At 42.2% G+C, this 24,090-nt stretch overlaps 2 protein-coding genes across 2 annotated transcripts; one reads left to right on the forward strand and one right to left on the reverse strand.

Annotated features, from left to right (window-relative positions):
• Window positions 1–1,459: 1,459 nt before the first annotated feature.
• LOC138365867 (streptococcal hemagglutinin-like) lies at window positions 1,460–5,728 on the forward strand. The gene is made up of 2 exons (XM_069326484.1): window positions 1,460–2,299; window positions 5,723–5,728. The coding sequence occupies exons 1-2, from the start codon at window positions 1,460–1,462 to the stop codon at window positions 5,726–5,728; spliced, it is 846 nt and encodes a 281-aa protein (XP_069182585.1).
• Window positions 5,729–21,790: 16,062 nt separating this feature from the next.
• LOC138365868 (activating signal cointegrator 1 complex subunit 2 homolog) lies at window positions 21,791–23,849 on the reverse strand. The gene is made up of 2 exons (XM_069326493.1): window positions 23,775–23,849; window positions 21,791–22,354 (listed from the first exon to the last, which is right to left on the reverse strand). The coding sequence occupies exons 1-2, from the start codon at window positions 23,847–23,849 to the stop codon at window positions 21,791–21,793; spliced, it is 639 nt and encodes a 212-aa protein (XP_069182594.1).
• Window positions 23,850–24,090: the final 241 nt, after the last annotated feature.

Consider the following 24,090-nt stretch of genomic DNA (forward strand, 5'->3'; position numbering starts at 1 on the left):
GTTATCTGGTAATAAATTTAACGTCAAGCGTGAATGCCCTGGAGAGACTTTAATTCATCTCCATTGCTCGTTTACCATCGTAAAACGGGCAAATAATAATATTTAACTCCTCTGAATAATAAACCCATCCTTATCCGAGCATTTCAATCACAACTGCGAGAAATGATAATATTCGTAGTAAATAATTTGTGTATCAAACGCGGGACGCGGAGCGGGGCAGGGGAGACGCTAGTACATGAGGCGACACGCCATTACCCAAGCCACCAGGGTAGACGCCACCAAGAGCTCCAGATGAAAGTCGCCACTGTGAGGTGTGAAGAACCTTTGCAGTTAATAACTTAGCTGGTGTCAGTGTCATTTTACACAACGTGTTGAATTGTCAAGAGATTTAATTTGACATTCAGCGAGGAACCTGTTAAATTTGGTTCCGTGTAGCCCAACGTGACCGGCCAGTGAAGCGCGTCAACATCTAGGCTAGGCTAGATATCACGTGTTCGTTACAACGACGCCTGAACCTAGGACGCGAACCTCGGCAAGCCTTAACTTACACAGTGCCCTATTAGCTAAGTACCTTTATTCCCATTTGATGCATCATCTAGGAGGGGGTTATAGCTGGGTAGCTTGTCGTTACGCAGAGCGACTATAAAACACCACAGGTTATTATTTACCTTCATTATTTAATTTAATTTTCTTGAACATAGATGTCTAGCAGCTTAATCTGTTGCTACTGAATATAATTTGATTTACAGCGTGTGTGAAGAATTCTCCGAGCTGTCATTTCCCGTGTTAATCATCTCCCAGTGTTCCATGATGAGTCCAGGAGATTCCGAGGATGAGTCGTAACCGACTTCTTGGAAATCGCCTTCAAGCTAAGACCCTTTCCGTATTCCTTAAATTCCATTATCTGTAGTATTATTCATGCAGAGCACTGTTTCTTTGGATTGACATGTGTTTATTATAATTATTAATTTCTCATGTTATAATCTATGTTCTTATTGGTGATAAATATAATGATTCAATAATTGGTCATAGGATTAGATTATTGCATAATGGACTGGTGCACGAACCACAGTAGTTCCTGGACATATATGAAGTTCCAGTAATAACCCCCCAATGTAGGTGTTTGAGGCTTTGATTCAGTTAAATTATACAGCCCATTAATTTATATAAGTGATCATATTCTCTAGTATTTATCCATAGTTACTGGTTCATCTAGGAATTTTCTAATGATCATATTTTATTAGTTTCCCTCTTTACTATAAAAGCGGGTGGTCCTTCGTAATAGAATTTCATTACATTAATATTTAAATAAATAGAGTCAAGCCCCAAATGTCCCAAATTGTCCCACATTGTAGTTATTTGTATTGGGGCTTGGATTCAAAAACATATGCCAGCACTTATAGTCTTAGATTTAGACCTTTAGTCTCAACCATGCACTCACCAAACATCTATTGGCTAGATGTTAATGAGAATAACAACCCAGATGCTGCTGCTGCTAACAACACTGATACTGCTAGCATTAGTGTTGTCTGCTAGTATCAATGTTGTTGCTGACATCAGTGTTGTTGCTGAGATCAGTATTGCTGCTGACATCAGTGTTGCTGCTGACATCAGTGTTGCTGCTGACATCAGTGTTGCTGCTGACATCAGTGTTGCTGCTGACATAAGTGTTGCTGCTGACATCAGTGTTGCTGCTGAGATCAGTATTGCTGCTGATATCAGTATTGCTGCTGACATCAGTATTGTTGCTCGCATCAGTGTTGCTGCTGACGTCAATGTTGCAGCCATCATCAGTGTTGCTGCTGACATCAATAAATCTGCCAGAATCAGTGTTGCTGCTGACATCAATGTTGCTGTTGACATCAGTGTTGCTGCTGTCATCAATGTTGCTGCTGACATCAGTGTTGCTGCTGTCATCAGTGTTGCTGCGGACATCTGTGTGGCTGCCAGCATCAGTGATGCTGCTGACATCAGTGTTACTGCCAGCATCAGTGTTGCTGCCAGCATCAGTGTTGCTGTCAGCATCAGTGATGCTTCCAGCTTCGGTGTTGCTTCTGACATTAGTGATGCTTCCAGCTTCGGTGTTGCTGCTGACATCAGTGTTGCTGCTGACAACAGTGTTGCTGCTGACAACAGTGTTGCTGCTGACAACAGTGTTGCTGCTGACAACAGTGTTGCTGGTGACAACAGTGTTGCTGGTGACACCAGTATTGCTGCTAGCATCAGTGTTTCTGCCAGCATCAGTGTTGCTGCCAGCATCAGTGTTGCTGCCAGCATCAGTGTTGCTGCCAGCATCAGTGTTGTTGCTGACTTCAGTGTTGCTGCCAGCATCAGTGTTGCTGCTGACATCAGTGTTGTTGCTGCCAGCATCAGTGTTGCTGCTGACATCAGTGTTGCTGCCAGCATCAGTGTTGCTGCCAGCATTAGTGTTGCTGCTGACATCAGTGTTGCTGCCAGCATCAGTGTTGTTGCTGCCAGCATCAGTGTTGTTGCTGCCAGCATCAGTGTTGCTGCTGACATCAGTGTTGCTGCCAGCATCAGTGTTACTGCCAGCATCAGTGTTGCTGCCAGCATCAGTGTTGCTGCCAGCATCAGTGTTGCTGCTGACATCAGTGTTGCTGCCAGCATCAGTGTTGTTGCTGCCAGCATCAGTGTTGTTGCTGCCAGCATCAGTGTTGCTGCCAGCATCAGTGTTGTTGCTGCCAGCATAAGTGTTGTTGCTGCCAGCATCAGTGTTGCTGCCAGCATCAGTGTTGCTGCTGACATCAGTGTTGCTGCCAGCATCAGTGTTGTTGCTGACTTCAGTGTTGCTGCCAGCATCAGTGTTGTTGCTGACTTCAGTGTTGCTGCCAGCATCAGTGTTGCTGCCAGCATCAGTGTTGCTGCTGCCAGCATCAGTGTTGCTGCCAGCATCAGTGTTGCTGCTAGCATCAGTGTTGCTGCTGATATCAGTGTTGCTGCTGACATCAGTATTTTTGCTAGCATCAGTGTTGCTGCTGACATCAGTGTTGCTGCTGACATCAGTGTTTCTGCTGACATCAGTGTTGCTGCTAGCATCAGTGTTGCTGCTGGCATCAGTGTTGCTGCTGATATCAGTGTTGCTGCTAGCATCAGTGTTGCTGCTGATATCAGTGTTGCTGCTAGCATCAGTGTTGCTGCTGATGTCAGTGTTGCTGCTAGCATCAGTGTTGCTGCTGACATCAGTGTTGCTGCCAGCATCAGTGTTGTTGCTGACTTCAGTGTTGCTGCCAGCATCAGTGTTGTTGCTGACTTCAGTGTTGCTGCCAGCATCAGTGTTGCTGCTAGCATCAGTGTTGCTGCTGATATCAGTGTTGCTGCTGACATCAGTATTTTTGCTAGCATCAGTGTTGCTGCTGACATCAGTGTTGCTGCTGACATCAGTGTTGCTGCTGACATCAGTATTTTTGCTAGCATCAGTGTTGCTGCTGACATCAGTGTTGCTGCTGACATCAGTGTTGCTGCTGACATCAGTGTTGCTGCTGACATCAGTGTTGCTGCTGACATCAGTGTTGCTGCTGACATCAGTGTTGCTGCTGACATCAGTGTTGCTGCTGACATCAGTGTTGCTGCTGACATCAGTGTTGCTGCCAGCATCAGTGTTGCTGCCAGCATCAGTGTTGCTGCCAGCATCAGTGTTGCTGCCAGCATCAGTGTTGCAGCCAGCATCAGTGTTGCTGCCAGCATCAGTGTTGCTGCCAGCATCAGTGTTGCTGCCAGCATCAGTGTTGCTGCCAGCATCAGTGTTGCTGCCAGCATCAGTGTTGCTGCTAGCATCAGTGTTGCTGCTGATATCAGTGTTGCTGCTAGCATCAGTGTTGCGGCTGATATCAGTGTTGCTGCTGACATCAGTATTTTTGCTAGTATCAGTGTTGCTGCTGACATCAGTGTTGCTGCTGACATCAGTGTTGCTGCCAGCATCAGTGTTGCTGCCAGCATCAGTGTTGCTGCCAGCATCAGTGTTGCTGCTGTCATCAGTGTTGCTGCTAGCATCAGTGATGCTGTTTCTGCTGCCAGATTATGTCGGTCTGCATCAGATGTTAGTATCTATACTGATGTGTCAGCTCTATCAATGAAACACTGACCCCAAACATTCTATTCAACGTTTTGCCTAGTTCATCATTGACTAATTTACCAGTAACTGTTTCATTGCCCGCGATGAGAGCTTTCCCAGTGGCATTAGGACTGCCAGGTTCAGCTGGGTTCATCTTCCATCAGCAAGTTCATTTTTGGCTGAATCTTTTTTTTTTTTTTTTTTTAGATATATACAAGAGTTGTTACATTCTTGTACAGCCACTAGTACGCGTAGCGTTTCGGGCAGGTCCCTGGAATACGATCCCCTGCCGCGAAGAATCGTTGTTACAACGATTCTTCGCGGTTTACAGTACAGTACACATTTTACTGTTGAGTTAAACAGAGGCTACAGTTAAGGATTTGCGCCCAGTAAATCCTCCTCGGCCAGGATACGAAGCCATGACAAAGCGCTCGCGGAACGCCAGGCGAGTGTCTTACCACTACACCACGGAGACTGGTGACAAGTCAATCTTATCCCAAATCAAATGCCCCGCCCCGCTGACTCCTTGCCACTGACAGACAGTGTCACCATTAACAGTGTCAGCGTAAATGTCGGACTGAGCAAAGCTGGTAATAGGCCCAGACCAGATGGAATATGTAGGCCCCATTTTTAACTGTTCACTAGGTATTACTCGGTGATAAATGCCTATGATTTATGCATTTCTATACACATGTACATGTATACACATGTACATGTGTATACATGTGCACATGTAGTGTAAGTTATATACTTACAGAAAAGAATGACAAATTATATTGATTGAATAAAAGGTAATTGGTAGCATTTTTTTATGAAAGTTGGCCCTCTGTGACCATTCATTGACTCCCCCCCCCTCCTGACCAAGCCTGAGCATAACCACCTGGCATGACCCCCCCCCTCTTGACCAAGCCTGAGCATAACCACCTGGCATGACCCCCCCCCCTCCTGACCAAGCCTGAGCATAACCACCTGGCATGACCCCCCCCCCTCCTGACCAAGCCTGAGCATAACCAACTGGCACCTTTCACGTGATACGTCTTGCTAGTAAGAGAGAAACAGTGCAGTCACACTTGCCAGGTACAGTCCTTGTGGCGCAGTGGTAAGGCACTCGTCTAGCGCTTCATGAGCGCTTTTTGGCCTGGGTTCGTATCTTGGCCGGTAGGTTTGACTGGGCGGCAGTCATTAACTGTAGTCTATGTTCATCCAGCAGTGAATGGGTGCCTGGTTGTTAAACGATTTGGTGTGTCGTTTTCTGGGGAAAATTAAGATTAAAGTTTGGCCTCGATAAAAGCCAAACGTGGATGCATACACTCTGGATTCCTGTCCCCAGACGCAGTGAATTATTATTTCTCTAGTGGCCTCAACGGGGACAGGAAGTCGGTGGCTTGTCAAAGGTGCCCACTCTATCTTGAAGAAATACTCATACAACTTTCTTAGATCTGCAGAGTTTCATATTAATTAAATTCTGATTTTTGTCTTGAACATTCCTAATACTTTGATTGAAGTGTTCCTCATCTTTTAAATTTTCTTTCTCAGAAATCAAAGAAAATTGTAAATATTTTTTGGCACACTAAAGAAGAATTAAATTAGTCTGCGCATTATTTTCTTAAACAATTTGATGAGCTATTAAGCAATTGTTTGTTATTTTAGATTTAGCTATTCGGAACAAAAAGTTTCATACAACACGGGCTATAATAAGCCCGTAGTGGACTTACCTGTCACAGGAGCGGTTCCTCCAAAACTCAAATAGTTAAATAGGAAATAACTGGGAGTTTTTACCACGTTTCTGATGTTGACCTGACCATATGTAAACTGTGCAACCCGTCCTCGACTCAAGTCCATTTCATCCAGCGGTCGACCCCAAACACGCATTGATAAATTTTTACATGTTGTTCATTCAAAACAGGAATTTTCTCAAATATAAATTTATATTATAATATATTATCATATTGTGCATATATAGGCATAGGTTAGGTTCGGTTAGGTTTGGTTTTTGTCTAGTGTTGTTTAACCCCCGTTTGGTTGTCACAGAGGAAAATGTATATATATTGCGGTTAGCATTGTTAATGCGTGGCCACGTCTGTGGTAGAAAATAATAATAGTGAAAAACTGCTCAGTTCTTGATAACTTCACCCTCACTTGGGGTTGGATCTGTGAAGAAAGAGGCACTGACGCCTTATAAAAAGAGAGCCGAAAAGAACCCGAATTATTGGCAAAGAAAGGTCATAACAGGCGTCATCTTGGGACTAAAGAAAATTTATGTCATATTAATAGGTAGTTGGGTCATTAAAAGCTTTAAAGAAGAGCAACAATGATAACAGAAAACTGAGAACCACAAAACAAATCAGTGAATACAAACCTGGGTTTCCCTATTCCTGTATGGCACAATTACAGCGAGGGACCATCTGGCTACACAGTGCTGGGGCGAGGAGAACCCGCCCTGCATCACTCCTGCCCTGTGACGCGCCTCCGCTTCACTGATGTTCACCTTCTCCTCAATTGCCAAATTACCACCTGTCGGTAGACATGGTTGCAAGTGGGAGATTGGTTAGCCACCAATCACATATACAAGGTGTGCAAGCACATTTTAAATTATAAGCACATGTACTGCCATTGGATAGTGAGTGCATAAATGAAATAACTAAAGTATTTGTTAAAACAAATACACTCAATTTGAGTATTACATGTAATGTTTAGGACTAACCTATTTCATATCCTCACCAACATGCAACTCATAAATACCTACATATATAGGAATAAGAGGATACAAGGCAACTACAAGCACATATCAAGTGGCGGATGTCTCTACAGTATTTGAATGAGATATCATAGTCATGATTAATTTCAACAACCTATGAATTGAATGAGAAACATATATTTACTTGGCAATGAAGATACATGGAGCACTAAACTAGATGAAGCCAGAGAGTGAAACTTTTCAGACGCATGTAACATAAGCAACGAGGTTCAAAGTAAATGGCATTTTGTTTAGGTTAGACATCACTCCACAAAGAATAAGACATGTTGAATGAATAGAAAACTAAGTACAAGTAGGTGCCCATGAATAAAAATGAATTTTGGAGAACTGATTTTTCAATTACCATCAACAGTGAAAAGAAACATAAGAAAGATCGAGAAAATTCGTGTTAGAATTATTAATCTTACTTTTTCGGTCATATTTAATAATATATGTCTACAGGAAAGACTGCTACCAAAATATACTAATATATATATATATATATATATATATATATATATACATATATATATATATATATATATATATATATATATATATATATATATATATATATATATATATATATATATATATATATATATATATATATATATATATATATATATATATATATATTTGTTGACTTACTGTGGGGAACACGGGCCACAGGGATATATATATATATATATATATATATATGCGAACAAGCCTGAATGGTCCCCAGGACAATATGCAACTCCCTCATAATGATATGATAAGATAATATTAGATAACTGGAGTTCCGCAATTACTTTTATTTATCAACTGTTCAGGATATCATATAACGTCTGGTTAGGACGAACTGCTCTCGATTGATGAAGATTAAGCCACCCAAGAGGGTGGCTTAATCCCAGGACAATATGCAATTCACTTCTGGGGTGTGAGTTTTCAGTTATATATATATATATATATATATATATATATATATATATATATATATATATATATATATATATATATATATATATATATATATATATATATATATATATATATATATATATATATATATATATATATATATATATATATTAAATATGACCGAAAAAGTAAGATTAATAATTCTAACACAAACTTTCTCGATCTTTCTTATATTTCTTTTCAGTGTTCATGGTAATTGAAAAATCAATTCTCCAAAATTCATTTTTATTTCTAGTCTGATGCGACACTTCAGCGCGTTTCATAAAACTTATTACATTTTCAAAGACTTTAGTTTACACACACACAACTATAACTGAATAGAGCTTAAACATCTTCGATTTTTTATACCTGCATTTGGGTGAGGTGATATGTTACAACAGTTTTGGATGAGGTGAAAACAAACTTTCAACACAAGACAGAACACGAAATAATGGTTATTGAAGGTGAGAATGGAAGTAATTGCAGAGGGCTTATTGGCCCATATTTCTTGAAGCTTCTATATTGGAGCGGAGTCTTGAAGTGGGTAGATTCTACCTCCTTCAGGTAGATTCTACCTGAAGGAGGCATCTCAAATGCCTCCTACAGCTCCTGCAGATGTCTGACATCAGGTACCTGTGTAAAAATGTCGTCAAGATACCTGCAGTATATGGCCGGTTTCAAGTTCATGTCGACTAAGACTTTTTGCTCGATGGTACCCATGTAGAAGTTCGTAAACAGGACACCTAGGGGAGAACCCATGGCGACCCCATCTACTTGCTTATACATGTGCCCATCCGGGCTCAGGAAGGGTGCCTCTTTAGTACAAACTTGGAGTAGTTTCCTTAGAATGTTTTCTGGTATGTCAAGAGGAGTACAGGCCAGATCACGATACACTCTGTCCGCTATCATCCCTATTGTTTCATCCACAGGTACGTTGGTAAACAGTGATTCTACGTCCAACGAGGCTCTTATCCCTGTGGCCCGTGTTCCCCACAGTAAGTCAACAAATTCCTTTGGAGACTTCAGGCTGAAGGTGCAAGGGACATAAGGAGTCAGCATGCCGTTTAGTCGTTTCGCCAGTCTGTACATGGGTGTGGGTATCTGGCTAATGATTGGCCGAAGTGGGTTTCCAGGCTTATGTGTCTTGACATTGTTTTTACACAGGTACCTGATGTCAGACATCTGCAGGAGCTGAAGGAGGCATTTGAGCAGAATTCTGTGTTGCGTTTCACTTACGAGATGGAGAAGGATGGGAAGCTGCCCTTTCTACATGTAACAGTCATGGAAAGGAACAGAGGTTTCCACACTGCAGTCTACACTAAGGAAACGAACATAGGAATGTGCCTAAATGCCAACAGTGACTGCCCAGACAGGTACAAGAGGAGTGTTGTTAACGCTTATGTCGACCGTGCTCTCAGCCACAGCTCAGGATGGAAGCAAGTCGACGAAGAACTCTGTAGGGTAAGGCAGGTCCTAGTCAACAACGGCTTCTCCAATGGTTTCGTTGAAGACATCATAAGAAGGAAAGTGAAACGCCATGCAACCTCTGAAGAGACAACTAACACAACACCTATACCCCTATTAGACTATTTTACAGGAACTTCTTTTCCACAGCTCATAAAACGGAGGAAAGGGTCCTGAAAGATATTGTTAATAGAAACGTTATCCCTACAGACAAAAATCAGAAGATACAACTGACGATTTACTATAAAACCAAAAAAACGGCAAGCCTACTCATGAGAAACTCTCCAGACACAAAGCAGAACGCCTTAAAAGAGACCAACGTCGTCTATGCCTTCAAATGCCTTCTTGGGGACTGTAAGCCTCAAAAAACTCAGTATATAGGCAAGACAACAACACCTCTTTCCAGACGTTTAACGATGCATAAGCAACAGGGCTCCATTAAGGAACATATAATCTCTTCCCACAACCAAACCATCACAAGAGAAATCTTAGCAAACAACACAGAAATCATCGATAGATACAGCGGTAGCAGGCGGCTTGACATCTACGAGGCACTTCACATCAAGAAGTCAACACCAGCTATCAACAGTCAATTAATGCTCAACTATATTCTACCCACTTCAAGACTCCGCTCCAATATAGAAGCATCAAGAAATGTGGGCCAATAGGCCCTCTGCAATTACTTCCATTCTTACCTTCAATGCCCATTGTTTTGTGTTCTGTCTTGTGTTGAAAGTTTGTTTTCACCTCATGCAAAACTGTTGTAACATATCACCTCACCCAAAAGCAGGTATAAAAAAAATCGAAGATGTTTAAGCTCTATTCAGTTATAGTTCAGTTGTGTGTGTGTAAACTAAAGTCTTTGAAAATGTAATAAGTTTTACGAAACTCGCTCAAGTGTCGCGTCAGACTAGAAATAAAAATTAATTTTGGAGAATTGATTTTTCAATTACCATCAACAGTGAAAAGAAACATAAGAAAGATAGAGAAAATTCGTGTTAGAATTATTAATCTTACTTTTTCGGTCATATTTAATAATATATGTCTACAGGAAAGACTGCTACCAAAATATACTAATATATATATATATATATATATATATATATATATATATATATATATATATATATATATATATATATATATATATATATATATATATATATATATATATATATATATATATATATATATATATATATATATATATATATATATATATATATATATATATTAGTATATTTTGGTAGCAGTCTTTCTTGTAAACATATATTATTAAATATGACCGAAAAAGTAAGATTAATAATTCTAACACGAATTTTCTCAATATTTCTTATGTTTCTTTTCATCCGGACTCCACCTGCCAAAGATTATTGGGGAATCAAACCAGGGTATGCGTATGGAAATGTCAAGACACAGAAGCCTGGAAACCCACTTCGGCCAATCATCAGCCAGATACCCACACCTACGTACAGACTGGCAAAGCGACTCAACTGCTTGCTGACCCCTTATGTCCCTTGCGCCTTCAGCCTGAAGTCTCCAAAGGAATTTGTTGACTTACTGCGGGGAACACAGGCCGCAGGGATAAGAGCCTCGTTGGACGTAGAATCACTGTTTACCAACGTACCTGTGGATGAAACAATCGGGAAGATAGCGAACAGAGTGTATCGTGATCCGGCTTGTACTCCTCTTGACATACCAGAAAACATTCTAAGGAAACTCCTCCAAGCTTGTACTAAAGAGGCACCCTTCTTGAGCCCAGATGGGCACATGTATAAGCAAGTAGATGGGGTCGCCATGGGTTCTCCCCTAGGTGTCCTGTTTGCGAACTTCTACATGGGTACCATCGAACAGAAGGTCTTAGTCGACATGAACTTGAAACCGGCCATATACTGCAGGTATGTTGACGACATTTTCACGCAGGTACCTGATGTCAAACATCTGCAAGAGCTGAAAGAGGCATTTGAGCGGAATTCTGTGTTGCGTTTCACTTACGAGATGGAAAAGGATGGGAAGCTGCCCTTTCTAGATGTAACAGTCATGGAAAGGAGCGGAGGTTTCCACACTGTAGTCTACACTAAGGAAACAAACATAGGAATGTGCCTCAATGCCAACAGTGACTGCCCAGACAGGTACAAGAGGAGTGTTGTAAACGCTTATTTCGACTGTGCTCTCAGCAACAGCTCAGGATGGAAGCAAGTCGATGAAGAACTCTGTAGGGTAAGGCAGGTCCTAGTCAACAATCTCTTCTCCAATGGTTTCGTTGAAGACATCATAAGAAGGAAGGTGAAACGCCATGCAACCTCTGAAGAGACAACTAACACAACACCTTTACCCCCTATTAGACTATTTTACAGGAACTTCTTTTCCACAGCTCATAAAACGGAGGAAAGGGTCCTGAAAGATATTGTTGATAGGAACGTTATCCCTACAGACAAAAATCAGAAGATACGATTGACGATTTACTATAAAACAAAAAACACTGCCAACCTACTCATGAGAAACTCTCCAGACACAAAGCAGAACGCTTTAAAAGATACCAACGTCGTCTATGCCTTCAAATGCCCACTTGGGGACTGTAAGCCTCAAAGAACTCAGTATATAGGCAAAACAACAACATCTCTTTCCAGGCAATTAACGATGCATAAGCAACAGGGCTCCATTAAGGAACATATAATCTCTTCCCACAACCAGACCATCACCAGAGAAATCTTAACAAACAACACAGAAATCATCGATAGATACAGCGATAGCAGGCAGCTGACATGTGCGAGGCACTACACATCAAGAAGTCAACACCAGCAATCAACAGCCAATTAATGCACAACTATATTCTACCCACTTCAAGACTCCGCTCCAATATAGAAGCATCAAGAAATATGGGCCAATAGGCCCTTTGCAGTTACTTCCATTCTTCCCTTTAATTTACCCAATATATACCCATTGTTTCGTGTTCTGTCTTGTGTTGAAAGTTTTGTTCACCTCATGCAAAACTGTTGTAACATATCACCTAACCCAAATGCAGGTATATAAGATGAAAGCTGTTTAAAATTATAGCATACAAGAACTCTGCTTAGTGTTTGCAGGTTATAGTTGTGTGTGTGTAAACTAATATCTTGGAAAATGTAATAAGTTATTACGAAACGCGTTCAAGCGTAGCATCAGACTAGAAATAAAAATGAATTTTAGAGAATTGATTTTTCAATTACTTTCGACAGGTAATTGAAAATCGACCTTTGGAACTGGATAAGCACCTCCAAAGGATACCTGATCAACCATGCTGTGACTCATACGTCAGGCTGCGAGCAGCCGCTTCCAACAGCCTGATTGATCAGTCCAGCACTGAGGAGGCCTGGTCGACGACCGGGCCGCGGGGATGCTAAGCCCCAGAAGCACCTCAAGGTAAGGGACAGTGAAAAGAAACATAAGAAATATTGAGAAAACTCGTGTTAGAATTATTAATCTTACTTTTTCGGTCATTTTTAATAATATATATATATATATATATATATATATATATATATATATATATATATATATATATATATATATATATATATATATATATATATATATATATATATATATATATATATATATATATATATATATTATTAAATATGACCGAAAAAGTAAGATTAATAATTCTAACACGAATTTTCTCAATCTTTCGTACATTACGCTTCACTGTTGGAGGTAAATCAAAAATCACTTCTCCAAAATTCATTTTTATTTCTAGTCTGACGCGACACGGGCGCGTTTCGTAAAACTTATTACATTTTCAAAGACTTCACAAATACACAACTGATTAGAACTTACGTTTCTCTGATTTTATATCTACATTTGAGTGAGGTGGGAGGGGTGATGTGGCATTAACACAAGACAGAACGAGAGAGGATATTAATAGGGTATTAAAAGTATCAACACAAGACAGAACAGAAACAATGGGTATTGAATAGAAGTGTTTGTAGAAAGCCTATTGGTCCATATTTCTTGATGCTTCTATATTGGAGCGGAGTCTTGAGGTGGGTAGAATATAGTTGTGCAATAATTGGCTGTTGATTGCTGGTGTTGACTTCTTGATGTGTAGTGCCTCGCAAACGTCAAGCCGCCTGCTATCGCTGTATCTATCGATGATTTCTGTGTTGTTTACTAGGATTTCTCTGGCGATGGTTTGGTTATGGGAAGAGATTATATGTTCCTTAATGGAGCCCTGTTGCTTATGCATTGTTAAACGCCTAGAAAGAGATGTTGTTGTCTTGCCTATATACTGGGTTTTTTGGAGCTTACAGTCCCCAAGTGGGCATTTGAAGGCATAGACGACGTTAGTCTCTTTTAAAGCGTTCTGTTTTGTGTCTGGAGAGTTTCTCATGAGTAGGCTGGCCGTTTTTCTGGTTTTATAGTAAATCGTCAGTTGTATCCTCTGATTTTTGTCTGTAGGGATAACGTTTCTATTAACAATATCTTTCAGGACCCTTTCCTCCGTTTTATGAGCTGTGGAAAAGAAGTTCCTGTAAAATAGTCTAATAGGGGGTATAGGTGTTGTGTTAGTTGTCTCTTCAGAGGTTGCATGGCTTTTCACTTTCCTTCTTATGATGTCTTCGATGAAACCATTGGAGAAGCCGTTATTGACTAGGACCTGCCTTACCCTACAGAGTTCTTCGTCGACTTGCTTCCATTCTGAGCTGTGGCTGAGAGCACGGTCGACGTATGCGTTAACAACACTCCTCTTGTACCTGTCAGGGCAGTCGCTGTTGGCATTTAGGCACATTCCTATGTTTGTTTCCTTAGTGTAGACTGCAGTGTGGAAACCTCCGCCCTTTTCCATGACTGTTACATCTAGAAAAGGCAGCTTCCCATCCTTTTCCGTCTCGTAAGTGAAACGCAGCACGGAACTCTGCTCAAATGCCTCCTTCAGCTCCTGCAGATGTCTGACATCAGGTACCTGTGTAAAAATGTCGTCAACATACCTGCAGTATATGGCCGGTTTCAAGTTCATGTCGACTAAGACTTTTTGCTCGATGGTACCCATGTAGAAGTTTGCAAACAGGACACCTAGGGGAGAACCCATGGCGACCCCATCTACTTGCTTATACATGTGCCCATCCGGGCTCAAGAAGGGTGCCTCTTTAGTACAAGCTTGGAGTAGTTTCCTCAGAATACTTTCTGGCATGTCAAGAGGAGTACAGGCTGGATCACGATACACTCTGTCGGCTATCATTCCGATTGTCTCGTCCACAGGTACGTTGGTAAACAGCGATTCTACGTCCAACGAGGCTCTTATCCCTGTGGCCCGTGTGCCCCGCAGTAAGTCCACAAATTCCTTTGGAGACTTCAGGCTGAAGGCGCAAGGAACATAAGGAGTCAGCAGGCCGTTGAGTCGCTTCGCCAGTCTGTACGTGGGTGTGGGTATCTGGCTAATGATTGGCCGAAGTGGGTTTCCAGGCTTGTGCGTCTTGACATTTCCATACGCATATCCAGGTTTATATTCCCCAATGATCTTTGGCAGGTGGAGTCCGGATTTCTTGGCGTTCACAGTTTCGATCAGTTTGTTGACCTTTGCTTTTAATTCGGCTGTAGTGTCCTTCGTTACCCTTTGGAACTTAGTTTGGTCAGAGAGTATGATGTTCATTTTCGCCAGATATTCGTCTTTTTTAAGAATGACATATATTGGCGACTTGTCACCTCTCCTGACAACTATCTCCTTGTTCTCACGAAGGCTTTTAGCTGCCGCTTTAAGCTCGGGGGACAGTATGGTGCTTCTGTAGTTGCCTCGATTCTTTCCTCCTTCTGCAATAAGTTCTGCTTGTAAGGTATCTTTGGTAGTGACCTTCTTTTGTGTCTCGAGGTCGAATATGTCGTCCAACAGAATTTCCAACTCTACTTTCGTGATCCAGCCTGTACTCCTCTTGACATTCCAGAAAGTATTCTGAGGAAACTACTCCAAGCTTGTACTAAAGAGGCACCCTTCTTGAGCCCGGATGGGCACATGTATAAGCAAGTAGATGGGGTCGCCATGGGTTCTCCCCTAGGTGTCCTGTTTGCAAACTTCTACATGGGTACCATCGAGCAAAAAGTCTTAGTCGACATGAACTTGAAACCGGCCATATACTGCAGGTATGTTGACGACATTTTTACACAGGTACCTGATGTCAGACATCTGCAGGAGCTGAAGGAGGCATTTGAGCAGAGTTCCGTGCTGCGTTTCACTTACGAGACGGAAAAGGATGGGAAGCTGCCTTTTCTAGATGTAACAGTCATGGAAAAGGGCGGAGGTTTCCACACTGCAGTCTACACTAAGGAAACAAACATAGGAATGTGTCTAAATGCCAACAGCGACTGCCCTGACAGGTACAAGAGGAGTGTTGTTAACGCATACGTCGACCGTGCTCTCAGCCACAGCTCAGAATGGAAGCAAGTCGACGAAGAACTCTGTAGGGTAAGGCAGGTCCTAGTCAATAACGGCTTCTCCAATGGTTTCATCGAAGACATCATAAGAAGGAAAGTGAAAAGCCATGCAACCTCTGAAGAGACAACTAACACAACACCTATACCCCCTATTAGACTATTTTACAGGAACTTCTTTTCCACAGCTCATAAAACGGAGCAAAGGGTCCTGAAAGATATTGTTAATAGAAACGTTATCCCTACAGACAAAAATCAGAGGATACAACTGACGATTTACTATAAAACCAGAAAAACGGCCAGCCTACTCATGAGAAACTCTCCAGACACAAAACAGAACGCTTTAAAAGAGACTAACGTCGTCTATGCCTTCAAATGCCCACTTGGGGACTGTAAGCTCCAAAAAACCCAGTATATAGGCAAGACAACAACATCTCTTTCTAGGCGTTTAACAATGCATAAGCAACAGGGCTCCATTAAGGAACATATAATCTCTTCCCATAACCAAACCATCGCCAGAGAAATCCTAGTAAACAACACAGAAATCATCGATAGATACAGCGATAGCAGGCGGCTTGACGTTTGCGAGGCACTACACATCAAGAAGTCAACACCAGCAATCAACAGCCAATTATTGCACAACTATATTCTACCCACCTCAAGACTCCGCTCCAATATAGAAGCATCAAGAAATATGGACCAATAGGCTTTCTACAAACACTTCTATTCAATACCCATTGTTTCTGTTCTGTCTTGTGTTGATACTTTTAATACCCTATTAATATCCTCTCTCGTTCTGTCTTGTGTTAATGCCACATCACCCCTCCCACCTCACTCAAATGTAGATGTAAAATCAGAGAAACGTAAGTTCTAATCAGTTGTGTATTTGTGAAGTCTTTGAAAATGTAATAAGTTTTACGAAACGCGCCCGTGTCGCGTCAGACTAGAAATAAAAATGAATTTTGGAGAAGTGATTTTTGATTTACCTCCAACAGTGAAGCGTAATGTACGAAAGATTGAGAAAATTCGTGTTAGAATTATTAATCTTACTTTTTCGGTCATATTTAATAATATATGTCTACAGGAAAGACTGCTACCAAAATATACTAATATATATATATATATATATATATATATATATATATATATATATATATATATATATATATATATATATATATATATATATATATATATATATATATATATATATATATATATATATGACAGTGTCAGACCACGGAGGAAGAATTGAAACAGGAATTTCCTTAAGTACTTTCGTATATTAATACATCTACAGAACGAATTATTCATTCCTTCCTTCTTAAGATGGATTAATATACAAAAGTACTTAAGGAAATTCCTGTTTCAATTCTTCTTCCGTGGTCTGACACTGTCATATTTTTTATCACGCGTTAATTTTCGTGATTTACACACACACACACACACACACACACACACACATATTTACTTATATATATATTTCATCCAGGTAAAATGGGATTTGGTACTGGAAGCAGTTCGAACAAGCTTTCCTGGTCTACTCCCCTTCGTTTCAGCAGGATATAGTAGAGAATCGAGGCTGTTGTTTGGGGAACATGAAGTTGTTTCTGCAGAAGGTGTCCTGCAGGGAGACCCACTTTCCCCATTCCTTTACTGCATGGCTGCTAAAGTGGTGACAAGCAGGTTGACCAGCGAACGCAACATCTGGTTCCTGGACAATGGCATCCTGGCAGGGACACAGGGGGTCTCTGCTAGGGGATTTACAGCTGATGAAATCTAAGGATGAGGAGTTAGGACTCACCTGAAACCCATCAAAGTGCGAAATCATCTCATCTAGTCAACAAATCATAGATGCAGTAATAACCGTGTTGCCAGGAGCCCCAGTGATCGCTCCAGCCAACAGTGTGCTGCTATGGGCACCTCTGGGCTCGAGTGCCATTGAGGTAATCCTTGAAGAAAAGCTGAATGACCTAAGGGGCCGTAGTACTGAAAAATGCGATAAATGAAAACTGGTTTGATTTCAATCAAACTTTTTTGTCTAGTAGTATGTAAAATGTGGTTCAACTGGCCCAAGTCTCAGCATCGTAGCATAAATAGGAAGGGAGAAAAAAATATTGAATTATGTGTTGAAAATTTTCCAAAATGGTCAAAAATTAACATCAAACAAAAGTGTCAACTGAAATCATGTCTATGACTCTAAGCTATCACCATAGCATAAAGTATTTTAATATTTAGTTTTATGCCAAAAAAATATAAAAAATAAATTGAGATTTTTTTCTCTCAATTTTTTTTCATATTTTTTTATCGGCCGATTTGCATGAAACTTATATATCTTACAGAACATAATAATATCTGTTAGGATGCAAATTTTGGAAGAAATTGGTTGAAGTCAACTTCAACCACAGGAGGCAGAATCTTTGACCTTATTTATTGTCAATTAACTTAAAATTACTACACAGCTTTCTTTTTTTTCAATTTAAATGAAATTTACATCTTATATGTAGAGTTTACGTCTCTACAGACTATATTAAGCACTTTTTCTAGGTTCATTTATTGATTTTATACTTCATTTTCAAACATGAAATACTGGCATATATTTTGGGGGAACTTTGACTACTTGTATTAGTAAAACTAAAAATATTTTGGATAATCCTTTCAATACAAATCCTCTTTTATATGCTAATGTATTAGATGAGTGTCATAAAATGATTTCATTTGAAACTTGTGGTTTGTGAAATATATTGAAAATGTGTAAAATTCGTTGGAAAAAAAACAAAAAATAACAATAACTCCCTTTCTATTTAGGGTGCGATACTGAAACATAGAACAGTTGCAGTCCTTCTTATAAACAACTAGTAAAAAATGTTTTGTTGACATTAAACAATAATTAAAAATCGTGTAATATGATACCTAAGGAGGATGGAGGGAAGAATAGGGGCTTTGGATGCTGACGATGCTTTGTACCTCCTCAAAAGGTGCCTGGCTTTGCCCACACTTACATATTTCCTAAGGTGTGCTCTCTCCTTCGACAGCCCAAAATTAACAAAATATGACGAACTCCTAAAGTCAACAACCAGGCAAGTGTTAAACCTCTCCTTGCAAGATGACCAATGGAACCAAGCAACGGTCCTCGTTAGACTCGGGGGTATAGGTATTCGCAAGGTGACACAGTTAGCATTGCCGGCATTCTTATCCTCCACCAGTATTACAGGTCAATTAGTGAATGAGACACTGCCAGAATACCCAAGAGACTCCATTGGGATTTATGATCCAAAATTAGCGGATGGGACATTCTTATCAACTCTCAACCTCGACCAACCTTTCCAAACGCGTGTAAACGTGTCAAATGGCCCAATAGTGGAGAACATTGCCACATCAATGTTGGAGGCAGCTTCTGGAAAGGATAAAGTGCGTCTCCTAGCTGTTCAAGCTCCCCATGCCAGGAACTTCCTGTTGGCTATTGCTAATTCCGCTTTAGGCACCCGTATGAATCATCGGGACCTAAACATTGGTGTTGCCCTTCGCCTTGCTGCCCCTCGAACACTGATGTATCGAACACTGGTGTATCTGCTGCTATGCGTCGGCAGACCAATACGGCAGCCTTGGTTTCATCTGGCATAAGTCACAAGGGAAGAGTGCCAGACATGAAACAGTGAATGACATCATCAAGAGAAGTTTGGCTACAGCTGGGTGTCCAGTACAAAGTGAACCTCAGTTGTGCAGACTGGTTTTACACTGGTTTTAGTCTTGTTTTTATAACATTATCTTCGTGGTGGTTATCGATGCTCAGTATTCACTAGCCATTTCCATGGCAAGTGGGAATGGGCTAGTAGAGGACCCATTCTTCAACTGCTTTTTTAATCATTGTAGTCGCTATGGAGGGAGACAGGATTGATTTATGAAGACTAAGCCACCCAAAGGGTGGCTTAGTCTTCATTGATTGTTGTTATTGTTTTAGATGTCTTTTCATTTCTGCTTCTGTTCTAACTCACTTGTTTTAGTCTTGTTTTATTATCATTATCTGGGTGGCGGATATAGATGCACAGTGTGTCCCAATCTTCAACAGCTTTTCTACCTATTATAGTCGCTGTGGATTTTGCATCTATTGCAGCTGCTCTCGTTGGATGAATGTTGAGTTTGCTGCGCAGGATTCCAGTTGCTTCACATTCCAGGAAGTAATGCAATAGTGGCGCATCTGCATCTGTTCCACAGATATGACACTCTTTAACTATAGGGTTTATTACCTCCCAGCAGCACTAGTAACCAAGTCTGAGTCTATGAATGGCTACTGCAATGTCTTTGGATATCTTTTTGCTAGGCTTGAAAGAGTAGTACCCTGTGGCTTGTTTGTACCACATCGCAGTGGATATTCCTTCCGCTACTTTGGCTCTGTGGCAACGTTTGATAGTTGGGAGTATTTTCTTCTTGATTTGGTCCTTAATCTGTGAAAAACTTTTGTAACAAAGTTCAAATAAAGGAAATATATATGTGTACATACAAAAGAATGGGGGTGGTAGGAGAAGACAATATTAGTGTTCAGTGAGAAACCACAAGGTCTCCTCTGAATACTTTTTATTTTCTTCTCCGAGGCTATGGGTCCCCACATTGGCACCAAAGGTGGTACCCTCACTATATATATATATATATATATATATATATATATATATATATATATATATATATATATATATATATATATATATATATATATATATATATATATATATATATATATATATATATATATATATATATTGTCACATAATTCACTTGCATTGCCGGGTAAGCTGCCCCTTCACTCTCACCCAGGTCGTTGATAGCCTTCTTACGACGCAACGAGAACTACAATAATCGTAAATCAGCCGTTCTGAAGCTCAATCAAAGGCCAGACACCTGTTTAGACAATACTCCCAGCGTATATCCCTTACCTCCCGTCATCCCATCACAGGTGTGTTCGCCGGTTGGCAGTTGTAAGCTAAAGATTGCTTGTTATTCTGCGATGACCTGTTCCGGCCACCTTTGACAAATGATGTGACGTCACCAAAAGCGGTATAAGTATACCAGACCCGAGCCGTCATCTTCAGTCTCTCTTCAGATGCTCTGGGATTATGACATTACGAGTGGTCATGAAGTCAGCTGTTCTGCCAGACGTTCCTTGCCCAGGATGTGCTGTCTTCAGTGTAACTATTCTCAGTCACATATTTTATTCTCTTTGTGTTTACGTAATCTTTCGTGTGTTATTCTTTCTCTTGTGTATCACCCAAGTGGTGTAAATCAGGGGTTTTTGTAATTCAGATATTTCTTTATTATAGAGTAAATTGTTATATTTTTGTCGAATTCGAGTGTTACATCCACTCTTTCCCAATTCTCACACTGCAAAGGCCTATGCATTTTTTTTAATTTAATGAGTGTGTGCAACTTAGCATCTGCCCAGTACACTCGCAGTATTGTATTGCCTCACATTAATGGGGAGTCTGTCAATCTGCTTTTTTAAAACCCATATGTCGAGTACACAATGTGTCAACTTTGTGAAAGAGAAAACGTGCACTCCCTTGAACATTATATTGTAGAATGTCCCCATATTGACTGACTGCTGAACTCTGTAACTACTATATGAATACTGGTTGAGGATTCGCTTGCTGGTCGCCAGAGGGTCAAGACGTGCTCGCCTGACCTGCCTGGTGTTGAGAGGGGGCGTGTGGGGTTTGCGGTGCGGTGTACACGGCTGGCGGTATGGTTGTTGGTGGTGATGCCCGCGTTCGGCGGGTTGACACGATGCGCTTGGATTTTTCTGGTGCTGTGGACTGGCCCATTGTGAAAGTAGTGCTGTTGGATGCGCTCCGTGTGGACGTCCCTGATTTGTTAGGGTTGGAAAAGCTCTCGCCTACCCGAGTGGCAGTGTCCTTCGCCACGACTTTGTTTTACTGGGAGTTTGTGGCGTGCTGGGATGCACGCACGTTTACTCTTCTTGATTTGGCTGTGACCGTGGAGATTTCGGATCCCTGGGGGTCCTTGAGATATGTGAGTGTTCACGGTGTGCCGGTGACTTTTCCCATGGAGGAGCTGACGTCGGTCTTTACGCGGTATGGTGTGATGGTGAACCACCGATTCAACACTCTGAGTGTGGGCCGGCTGCGAGGGGTACGTTTGGGCGCTCATCATGCGAGTCACGACCCCTTTTCCGTCCAGGATTTTGTATCGAGGGCTCCCTCTACGGATCTTTTATCAGGGCCAGACAAGGACCTGTTTCCGGTGTGATGCTGAGGGCCACGTGGCAGCCGGCAGTGACGCTCCTCGTGCTGAGGCCCCTTCGGTTTTTCTGGAGGGTGACTTTCCCTGCTTGTCTGAGTGTGGGGGTTTCCTCGGCGGATCCTCACTCTGTCCTGGTACTGGCGTGGTTCCTGCTGCGGTTTCGGCGGACGTTCCGTCTGGCCCTGGTATGTCTGCCCCTCCTGTGAGCTCTGTGGACCTGGAGACTCCTGCTTCGGATCTTCGTCGTTCGGTGGTTGCAGAGGTGCATCCGCGGCCGGTTGATTCCGTGGGGGCCTTGGATGCTGCTGTAGGGGTGGTGCCTGCTTCTCCTGTCGGCGACCATCTGTTTCCCGAAGCTGTCGGGGTTGTGGTGGGTGAGCCCTACCCCCGGCCTCTGCCTCGTCTACCTCGTCGCCTTCGGTGGTTTCCTCCCTCCCTAGTGCCTCTTTGCCTGCACCGGCTCTTTGCCTGCACCGGCTCTGTCATCCGTGCTGAATACCTCACGTGTGCTGGAGTGTGCTCTCCCGCCTGCTGTGTCTGATCCTTCTCCGTTGCCGGTCTCCGGGCATGGTAGTGGCTTTTTGCCCCGTGCTGTTGAGGCTACTGTTCTGAGTGATCGTGCTGCCCCGGCTTTGGGGGCCGCCTACCGTTGGGTCTTCTGGGGCACCACTTGCTGGGGGTGACAGTTCCGACGATCAGCGGCGTCTTTTTAAGCGCCGTCGCTCGGCTCGGGGTGCGTCGCCTCGCCGGTCGTGGGCAGAGGAGCGTGATGCAATGGACGATGATGCTGTGGCCGACGCTGTATTGCCTCCGGTGGTGCCTTCTGTGTTGGACTCTGTGCCTCCTGCTGGTGGCTGCCCTCAGTGGGCGGTTGCCCCTGGTGATCGCGACCTTGTAGTGGTGTTGTCAAAGGATGTGCGGTGAGGGGACTCTGCTCCTGTTCCGGTTGGTGGGAGTGCTGGGGCCCCTGCGGAGCCACCCTCCGCGAACCTCGGTGCGGTACCTGGCGTCGACCAGAGTGCACGCCCTAGTGGGCGGGCAGGTGTGCGGCCTGCCGTGCAGTCCGGTGTGCTTCCTGGTGTGCGGCCCTGTGACCAGCTTCCTATGGAGAAACCCTTCCCTTTCGTTCTCTCGTCCGGCGAGGTGGTCTGCCCTGGGGCAACTGTAGTTTATGACTGTAATGACCTGATGTGTCCTGTTCCCTGGTGCCCATCTACCGTCTGGGTTCTACGGGTGCGGTGTTTTGTCTCGGATGTGCCGAATTTGATGCCTTGGCCTATAGCGCTACATGGACGTCCGATTCCTGAGGGTGACCAACTTATTTGGGAAGCTTATTGTTTACGGTTTCCAGCTCTGGCGTACCCGGAGAAGTATGAGTGATTAGTGTGTTTGGTTTCTGTCTGTGTTGTGTGTGATGTTTCCCCAGTGCCTGCGTGCACAGGTGGGTGTCCTTGTCTGTGAGTGTGGGTGTTGTACTTGCCCATGCGTGGCCTATTTTGTTGTACTTGCCTTTTATACGTGTTTGTGGTGTGGTTGTGTGCAGTTGTGGGTGTTTGGTGTTCTTTCTTGCGTGTCATTGCGCGCCCCGTGTTTTGTGTTGGGGTGGCGGGCGGTGTGGTTGTGTTTGTTGCTTGTGTGCGTGTGTTTCTTTTCTTGGCCTTGTGTATTGCTTAATTATTTATACTACATTCCTGTTTTTTATGTTATTTCTGTTTGTATTTCACTGTTTATGTATTTCGCTGTTTTTCTGTTTTTGATTTTTGTTGTTTCCTGTAGTTTGTACTTTTACCTATATTTCAGTGGTTTAGGAGGCCTGTTATTGTTATGTACTATTTTGCACCTGTGTCTGGGTTGGGCCGGGCTTGTTTGTGTGTTCTCTTTTTGTATTTCTGTACTTACGGTTTTCTGGATGTGATTATGTTTTGGTATGCTTGTGTGTAGGTGTGATTCTTTCCTGGCTCCTGCGTGGGCCATCTAGTTTGCCCTGTGTGGGTTTGTTTACTTTGTTCTCTTCGTTCTGGTGTGGGTGCTTGTTGTGTCTGTCTCTGTACATTATTGTTCCCCCCTTTTTACTTTGTAGGGGTCTTTGTTTTACTGTTCCTGTGCATTGGGTGTTTTTTTGCCTTTATTTACTGTTATTTGTCTATTTCATGTCCCATGTGTTTTTTGGCCTTGTGCTGCTTATGTGGTTGTATACGACGTGTGTGTGTGTGTG

This window comes from Procambarus clarkii, chromosome 2 (assembly GCF_040958095.1).
Source record: "Procambarus clarkii isolate CNS0578487 chromosome 2, FALCON_Pclarkii_2.0, whole genome shotgun sequence".
NCBI classification, from domain to species: Eukaryota; Metazoa; Arthropoda; class Malacostraca; order Decapoda; family Cambaridae; genus Procambarus; species Procambarus clarkii.